Source organism: Glandiceps talaboti, chromosome 23 (genome assembly GCF_964340395.1).
Source record: "Glandiceps talaboti chromosome 23, keGlaTala1.1, whole genome shotgun sequence".
Taxonomy (NCBI): Eukaryota; Metazoa; Hemichordata; class Enteropneusta; family Spengelidae; genus Glandiceps; species Glandiceps talaboti.
Genome location: NC_135571.1, coordinates 10,406,440 through 10,416,439, shown reverse-complemented (window position 1 = coordinate 10,416,439; position 10,000 = coordinate 10,406,440). Strand labels below are relative to the sequence as shown.

The 10,000-nt window shown below is 37.8% G+C and overlaps 1 protein-coding gene across 1 annotated transcript in view; it reads left to right on the top strand.

The window, feature by feature from the left end:
• Nucleotides 1-10,000, top strand: part of LOC144452716 (apolipoprotein(a)-like) — a 50,591-nt gene that overhangs the window by 34,246 nt on the left and 6,345 nt on the right. Inside the window, exons 18-26 of the mRNA XM_078143861.1 lie at nucleotides 620-640; nucleotides 1,482-1,733; nucleotides 2,523-2,783; nucleotides 3,816-4,070; nucleotides 4,666-4,926; nucleotides 5,759-5,821; nucleotides 6,289-6,315; nucleotides 7,104-7,346; nucleotides 7,682-7,893. Coding sequence (XP_077999987.1) covers nucleotides 620-640; nucleotides 1,482-1,733; nucleotides 2,523-2,783; nucleotides 3,816-4,070; nucleotides 4,666-4,926; nucleotides 5,759-5,821; nucleotides 6,289-6,315; nucleotides 7,104-7,346; nucleotides 7,682-7,893 — 1,595 coding nt within the window. The remainder of the gene's footprint in view (nucleotides 1-619; nucleotides 641-1,481; nucleotides 1,734-2,522; nucleotides 2,784-3,815; nucleotides 4,071-4,665; nucleotides 4,927-5,758; nucleotides 5,822-6,288; nucleotides 6,316-7,103; nucleotides 7,347-7,681; nucleotides 7,894-10,000) is intronic.

The window sequence follows — 10,000 nt, the reverse complement described above, 5'->3', positions numbered from 1 at the left end:
ATACATACATACATACATACATACATGCATTACTACCTACATACATACATACATACATACATACATACACACAGACACACACACAGACACACACATCCATGCATGCATGCATGCGTACATACATACATACATACATACATACATACATGCATACATACATACATACATACATGCATACATACATACATACATACATACATACATACATACATACATACATACATACATGCATACATACATACATACATACATACATGTATAACATACATATATACATACATACATACATACATACATGCATGCATACATACATACATACATACATACATACATACATACATACATACATACATACATACATGCATACATACATACATACATACATACATAACTACCTACATACACACACACACACACACACACACACACACACACACACACACACACACACACACACACACACACACACACACAATTTCTGTTGTCACCAGACAAACTATGTTTCGTAACAGTAAAGATATCAATATTCGGAAAATGTAAATATCATATCAGGTTTACAGAAATTCAATGAATTCATTTTTAACCAAATAAATGTATCAAAAGATTTGCTTATTTACAGCAAAAACGATTGAAGGTGTAGGTAAGTATTTCGTTTGTCACATTTAAGTTGATTAATTATAAGTTGATTGACGCACGAACGTCTCGGGGTCCCATACTACGGACACCTAGCGTAAGCACGCTCAAACAATCTTTCAGATCACAAATTTACATGGTTTAAGAAAGGTGTCCCGCCCGGTAACTCATTATATAGTGCCAATAACAAGATTTAACGTGATCCGGCCAACGAGAGGCATTGTATTTCTCAACAAACATTTCAAACGCAATTCACCCGCACATGCATATGAGACAACCCCTGACTTTTAACTTTCTTGAAAGGATAATAAGCAACTGTTGGAATGGCTAAAGATGTTATCCAGACATGGGGTAGCGAGTGGTTACACAACAAGTGTGGACAAAAATCACAGTCACGTTAATGAACTTTTTAAGTGTCATAACACTACAAACCTCCTTACATAATGATAGCACATTACGTGTTCTACAACAGTGGACCTTACTCTAGTTTACGACATTGATGTTATGTTATCTCGGCAAGTCATTTTGTTTGATAGAATTTCATTCATTGCTTAATGTCTAATCTTTGTGAGTGAAAGTGTCCCACTATCAGGGACATAGCTTCATTTTTAGTAATTTTAAAAGCGGCAATATCTAGGAACGAGGTTCATGCATTTCACCTGCACATGCGCACAGGACGACTACTGTTTCGACTGTGATCAATATTTAGGTTGGAACTGAAACTGCTTCAAACTGTCATTATTATAAGAAAGTACCTTGAGATTGAGATATGTTTGGCTACCCATATCCTCGATACAGACCAACAAACTAACAATTAATAATAATTTGTTTATTTCATCCCAAACTAGATTTGAGTTGTTTCAAATACCTGCAGGCAACTGATTACAGAGGTACATTATCCGTGACGAGCACAGGGAAAAAGTGTCAGCGATGGACCGTACAGACGCCAAATGCACATGGGTACACTCCAGACAAGTTTCCCAATACTGGTCTCGGTGCACATAATTACTGTCGTAATCCCGGTAACGATGAAACTGCGTGGTGTTACACAACCGAAGGTGTGCGTTGGGAATATTGTGATGTCGAGGGGTTCCGTTGTAGTGAGTAAATCATATTTGTGTATTTTCTTTTATACTAACATTACATTCGTTATATTTTTAATTTTTCCAATTGATTTTACAGGTGATTTAGATATCCATAGTAGGCATAAATGTTGAGAGAGAGAGAGAGAGAGAGAGAGAGTGTGTGTGTGTGTGTGTGTGTGTGTGTATGTGTGTGTGAGAAAGAGAGTGAGAAAGAGACAGACAGACAGACAGACAGACAGACAGACCGACAGACAGACAGACAGTCAGTCAGTCAGACAGACAGAGACAGAAAGGCAGAGACAGACAGAGACAGAGAGACAGAGACAGAGACAGAGAGACACACACACAGATGGACAGACAGACAGACAGACAGACAGACAGACAGACAGACAGACAGACAGACAGACAGACAGACAGATAGACAGACAGACAGACAGACAGACAGATAGATAGACAGAACAGGAGGATGGGAGAGTGGGAGGGGAGAGGGAGCAAGGGAAGGAAAGACAAAGCAAAACTATCCCTGAGTACCCAAACCAACTCTCACATGGCATGGGGTTAGGTTATGTTATTATTATATATTACATGAATTTATTATTAATACATATGTTTATCCGAACAGATAGGTTCGTCATAATGTGCGATCACGAACTTTTACATTTCCTTTTTACATAGGTATATATAGGTATATAATGTTTTTGATATTACATTGCAGTGCTGAGAATATGATACGTGGGCACCGGTGTAACTGTCACTACGTATTATGTAATAATCCTATGTCAAGCAATATCTGGTCTTTTTTAGTGACCGAATGTTATCATAAGGCAAATGGAGCTGATTACAGAGGTACTGTCTCCGTAACTGAATCAGGACATACATGTCAGAAATGGTCCTCACAATCACCCCAAACCCATAGCTACACTATAGCGGCATATCCTGCAGGGGGTCTTGGTGACCACAATTACTGCCGTAATCCTGGTGGCGATTCGAGGACGTGGTGCTATACAACTACCGAGGGCGTTCGTTGGGAATACTGTAATGTTGGACCTGCAGTAGACGTTTGTGGTGAGTCGTAGACATTTTATTTTCTATAATGGTTCATTTTTTCAGACTTACAGCTAAAATGATAAAGGCTTGGTGTTTCACTCATGCAACATAACATTTATTACACACCCTCAGACAACTTCTAATGCAAAAGAAACAATTACATAGGTGCCGTTCACAGTGGGGATGTAGAAGTAAGCAAGCTGAAATGTTGCTTATCAGTTAGAAAATAAACAATTGCGGCCATTAAAATCGTGAATTCCATGTGTAATGTTTTCATTAAAAGTCCGTTTTTACTGCACTATAAACGAATAGCAATGCTTATAGTGTTCAATGTGATTGGGTAAAGCATCCTGCTGTGTTTATTGTGTCTGTTGTTGTTAGTCTAGAGTTGAAATATGTCTAGCTCTGTGTTAAAAATGTAATGTCCCATGAGTGAAACACAAAGCCTACATCATTTTAGCTGTATGTTTGAACTGTGAAACCAGTTAAGGAGGATATGATTCCATTTTTGTCAATTTATACATTAATATGTCTTTAATGCTTTATAAGATACGTTTACTGGTTTACTGAATTGTTTTACTGGTTGATTTTATTTTTTGTTGTTTCTGAATTCAAATTAGCTATATGTCGTGATATAAGGTCGTTGTCAAGTACGATTGCCACCTAAACATCCACACAGCCCATTCTCCTTTTGCAGTTTGATTGATTCCTATTGTGTGATAAAACCTACCTTATCTACATCCCTCCACTTTTATAGTAAATGACATTCTGGAAGCCATTATGCCTTAATGGTGTGTACCAATCATGACACCTGTCAAAAGTGGTTATATTGAATTTAGTTGTCAACAAAGAAAACGCAATTCACCCATCACATGCGCACAGGACGACTACTGTACTTTACGTTCGTCTTTGATTAAAATTTAGGTTGAAACTGAAACTACTTCAAACTGTCATTATCATCAGAAAGTATCTTGAGATATTTTTGGCTACCGATATCCTCGATACAGACCAACAAACTAACACAAATTTGTTTTCTTCATTCCAAACTAGATATGAGTTGCTTCACTGACCTGAAGGCAACAGATTACAAAGGTACATTATCAGTGACGAACACAGGGAAAGAGTGTCAGCAATGGACCGTACAGACGCCAAATACACATAGTTACACTCCAGAGAAGTTTCCCAATGGTGGTCTAGGTGCGCACAATTACTGTCGTAATCCCGGTAACGATGAAACTGCGTGGTGTTTTACAACAACCGAAGGTGTGCGTTGGGAGTATTGTGATGTCGAGAAGTTCCGTTGTCGTGAGTAAATCATATTTGTGTGTTTTCTTGGTTTTATACTAACATTACATTCGTTATATTTTTATTTTTTCTATGGGGTTTTAAAGGTGATTCAGATATCCATAGTAAGCATAAATGTTGAGAGAGAGAGAGAGACAGAAAAAATGTCATGCAGAAAGACAGACAGACAGACAGACAGACAGACAGACAGACAGACAGACAGACAGACAGACAGACAGACAGACAGACAGAAGGATGGGAGGGAGAGACAAAGAGGGGGAGGGGGAGCAAGGGAAGGAGAGACAGCGACAGAGCGAAAAAAATATCCCTGAGTGCCCACACCGACTCTCACATGCCATGGGGTTAAGTTATGTTATTATTATATATTATATATTACATAAATTTATCATTAATACATATGTTTATCCAAACAGAAAGGTTCATCATAATGTGCGATCACGCACTTTTACATTTCCTTTTTACATAGGTATATATAGGTATATAATGTTTTTGATATTACACTGCAGTGCTGAGAATATGACACATGCGCAACGGTGTAATTGATACTACATAATATGTAATAATACTATGTCAAGCAATATCTGGTCTTTTTCAGAGACCGAATGTTATCATAAGGCAAATGGAGCTGATTACAGAGGTACTGTCTCCTTAACTGAATCAGGAAATACATGTCAGAAATGGTCCTCACAATCACCACAAACCCATAGCTACACTATAGAGGAGTATCCTGCAGGAGGTCTTGGTGACCACAATTACTGTCGTAATCCTGGTGGTGATTCGAGGACGTGGTGCTATACAACTACCGAGGGCGTTCGTTGGGAATATTGTAATGTTGGACCTGCAGTAGACGTTTGTCGTAAGTCGTAGAAATTTTATTTTCTATAATGGTTCATTCTTTTCAGACTTACAGCTAAAATAATATAGGCTTGGTATTTCACGTATGCAACATGACAGATAATGATGTACACTTGGTGTTTCACTCATGCAACATGACATTTATTACACACCCTCAGACAACGTCTAATGCAAAAGAAACAATTACATAGTTGCCATGCACAATGGGGATGTAGGAGTAATCAAGTTGAAACCAGTCAAGAAGGATATGATTGTATTTTTGTAAGTTTATACATTAACTTTATAAGATAAAAAACATTTTGCGCACTGAAACCGGCTTTGCGTAGTCTAGTTGCTAGACACCGGGCTTTCTCCTGATAGCTCACACAGACACATATCTTCCTTGTCTGTGATTGAGGGTGGAACACCATTTGGGCTATCGTCCTCACTAGCGACCTTCAGTCGCCTTAAGCTTCACAGTGAGCAGAATAGCATGAGGGGTCTAGCAGTAAGACTAGGTGTTGCGTTACTATATGACAGTTTACTGGTTTACTGAAGTTGTTTACTGGTTGATTGGTTTACTGGTTGAATGATTTGGTTTACTGGTTGATTGGTTTACTGTTGATTGGTTTACTGGTTTACTGAATTGGTTTACTGGTTGATTTTATTTTTTGTTGTTTCTGAATTCAAAGTAGCAATGTCGTGATACAAGGTTGTTATCAAGTACGATTGCCTCCTAAACATCCACACAGTGCATTCTCTTTTTGTAGCTTGATTGATTCCCATTGTGTGATAAAACTCAGTGAATTGCCTGATAACTGTTTTTGCTTGTCCTTTCTTTCATCCAAAACCAGAAACTGAACCACCACCACCACCACCAAATCCGGAAGCATCACAAGCACCACCTAAAGGAATAGGTACATGTTATATGTTATATTATCAGAAGACCTCTAGAGGGCGCTATTTAATTGACACTATATCAAAATGATACTCACGAAAAAGTTATGTATACGCACTAAATTCAAAATTCTACCCCAAAGTGAACAATCTTCGTGCTTATCCGCCGAACTATAAGACACTCTGATTGCCATAGTAGCGGAAAATAAAACACACATATGATCTAATGAAGAACATATTCGACATTTTACACACATGACTTCTCATTTATGTGCATACTAAGACTGCAAACTTCGCGATTGTTAAAACATTATTTGGAAAACTTTATTCAAAAGTATCCTGCTACATTTTATAACAGATATCACAACTGTATTTTACTATATTCCAAAAATGTGTCCATTAATACATGTGTTTATTACATTGTTACTAGACTCTATGAAATTAATTTGTAACATTCATGTTTTTTTTTCTTGTTTGTTTTCTAAAGTCACCACTGTGGTACCAACCTACCCACGTGAGTAGTAGTATTTTGAATAATTAAACCATTTATCTCATCATTGTTAATCACACTCATCCTGATCGACATCCATATCATATTCGTCTTATTTTTTCTTCATCTATTCCTCCTCCTCCTCCTCCACCACCACCGACAGTAACAACAACAACAACAACAACAACAACAACAACAACAACAACAACAACAACAGCTGCACCAACAATAACAATAATAATCACCAACACTAACACCACGTCATCATCATCATTATCATCACCATGAATACCAACGACAACACCACCTCCACCACCACCACCAACAACAACAACTACTACTACAAGAAAAGAACAACATTGCCACCATCGCAGCCACCCCCAACACCATCAACTCCACTATCATCATCACAATCATTATCACCACCACCTCCACCATCGTCCTCCTCCTCCTCCTCCTCCTCCTCATCATCATCATCATCATCATCATCATCATCATCATCATCATCATCATCATCATCATCATCATCATCATCACCACCATCACCACCACCACCACCCCCACCACCATCATCATCATCATCATCATCATCCTTCTATATTTTCTTTGATATACTTGGAAGCTAGTTTAATGAAATGACAATCTATATTTATATCTGCTTAGTTAGTTAGTTAGTTAGTTAGTTAGTTAGTTAGTTAGTTAGTTAGTTAGTTAGTTAGTTAGTTAGTTAGTTAGTTAGTTACTTAGTTAGTTTGTTTGTTTGTTTGTGTGTTTGTTACAATATTTATATGCAACGTCTTTTCCTACAATAGCTTGTGTGTTTCCTGTCGATTTGAAGAACGTAGCACAGGGCAAACCGGCAAGTCAGAGTTCCACCAATGAAAAGAGGAGGGGTTTTGCAGAGAAGGCAGTGGACGGAAACAAGAGTAGCGATATGAAGTCAGGACAATCATGTACACAAACAGAAAGTCAACCTGAACCATGGTGGATAGTTGACCTTGGACAGTCGTATGATGTCTACGAGATTATTATCACGAACAGACAGGATTGCTGCGGTAAGTGTTATTATTTTAAGTCTTTTCTTTCCTCTGTTTTTCTGCTTAAATGCAACCAAAGATCGCATAGCGCCGAAGGCACCGATGAGGGCGCTAGGCCAAGTTATTGTCATCACCTTTTAATTTCAGCTTTATTCGACAACCTGCCATGCCAAAGCTCATAACCGAGGTCTTACTAGTACTACAAGACTACATACTAATACGAAATAATCAAAGAATAATTATGAAAGTGGCCTCATAGTGGTGGTATCAGGGGGTGGTGTACCTATCAGTTTTAGATCCATTCTACACTGAAGGACTGACGATTCTTTTTCTATACCATTCTAATCATCTAGCTGGTCGTCTGAAGAATGCTGAGGTACGAGTTGGAGATAGTCCTGATTTGGCTGACAATCCGACATGTGGCATGATGATTATCGGTAGTCCAGCCACCGAGGAGACAGTACACGTCAGGTGTGGATGTTCTACACCAATGAAAGGACAGTACGTCAGCATTCAAATCATCGGCAAAGACAAACGTATGCAATTATGCGAAGTTGAAGTTATGGTGCCTGCTTAGTTTATACATCATCAAAAAATTATATCGTCACCACACCGGTGACGTCCTCAACATATGACGTCAATGCATGATGACGTCATACACCTATGACGTATTTCAGTATTTTTTCTGGATAATGTAATTTCTTCAATAACGAATGAGAATACGTAAAACAGGGATGTCTGTTGATAACTCAAAAATAAAGAAACAAACTGAAATATGTATGTTTACCCTGCAAAAAGCTGAAGTATAACAGAGTTAGTACTAGCACTAGTACTACTATAAAGGCAGTCGATATGAAAAATTGTAATCAACGTATGGCCAGAATGTAAATCCAGTATTTTTTCCTTGATCGTGTATGACTTGGTTTGTGACTGGTATGGAATAATTGACAGCCATTATTAGTGTACGGTTATAACATTCATTTGGCTAGCTTTCGTTTATGATTGCTAAATTATAACGTATCTTAACACAATGATCTAAAATAATTGTTTTCTTGACTGAGTCTTTACACTAACTGAACGGTTTTATTGACAGTGAATATGAAAAATTATACTAGGCACTAGCCAATTTGAACAAAAAATATGGAATACATATTCTAGCCATTCTACGTCACGCCAACTCGCATCTATGTCACAACAACGCGTGTCTACGTCACTTGTGCTGTGTTCGAAATATGAGTCACAGCTTTCGAAATTGAAATTACATTCACCGATTATTCTTTGATATTACTGGCGGTGGACGTGGAATAATTACGTTATCTTCCAATATTTTACTTCATTCAGTCGGAAAATACTGAGGGTTTTGTCACTACGAGTCTAGTGAATCGTAGTGACAAAGATCCCTTACGTTCTAAGTATTTTTCTTGGTGGAAAGAAAAATATTGGGGAATAATATCTAAGTATTTATCCATGTTCTTTGACATTTATTATTTATGTCTGTAATTAATATTGCCCTCAACAACACATAATCATAACCAAGTTACATTTTCGAAATTAGTTTCTTTGTACTCTGCATTCCTCAGCTTTTTGAATTCTTTAATATTGTATGTTATTGACGTTGTTTTTGAAATCTGTTATTTGATTGGTCATTTGAGGATGGTTACCACGAGATCGCAGGTTTATCATGACGTCACAAGACTATCATGACGTCATAGGGTATAAGGTTTATAGGTCATGTAAACTCAAATATTAATCACTATGTGAGTTATTACTGTAGGCTTCTGGGCAAATAAAGTTTAGTATCTATCTGAGAGCATATTAATTGTTGTATATTGTTTTTTTTGTAAAAGACGCTCCGTTTGTCACAGAACTATGCGACTGAGTGAGTGAGTGAATGAGTTGTTGTTGTTATTGTTGTTGTTGTTGTTTCTTTATTCCTCCTCAAGAGTGAGTGAGTGAGTGAGTGAGTGAGTGAGTGAGTGAGCGAGTGAGTGAGTGAGTGAGTGAGGGGCCATGTGTTGTACCACAAATGTGAATGTAAGTTAGAGCCATGTGTTGTACCACAAATGTAAATGTAAGTGAGGGCCATGTGTTGTACCACAAATGTGAATGTAAGTGAGGGCCATGTGTTGTACCACAAATGTGAATGTAAGTGAGGGCCATGTGTGAATGTAAGTGAGGGCCATGTGTTGTACCACAAATGTGAATGTAAGTGAGGGCCATGTGTGAATGTAAGTGAGGGCCATGTGTTGTACCACAAATGTGAATGTAAGTGAGGGTCATGTGTTGTACCACAAATGTGAATGTAAGTGAGAGCCATGTGTTGTACCACAAATGTGAATGTGCGTGAGGGACACTTGTTTGGGTCCAATTGGTAGATCTGAAGACTAGACGCCACAGACTAAATGCTGCTTTACTGATATCATCTTCCCCGCTCAACGAAATTGAACTTTTTAATATTCATCACCCGTCTTATAAGCATCAATAAATAATATTTCTCACATGGCCGGCCGTTATTACCCAGTTTGGTGTGTAATGTCAAAATAAATTAAAATTACACGAAATACAAGGACAGTTAATATACTATACTATATTCTAAACTGTTGATGTTGAACGCACAGTTGGTTATGGCAAGCCGTACGGGACAAAAGTATTGTTTTGGTTTTCGGGTTTGT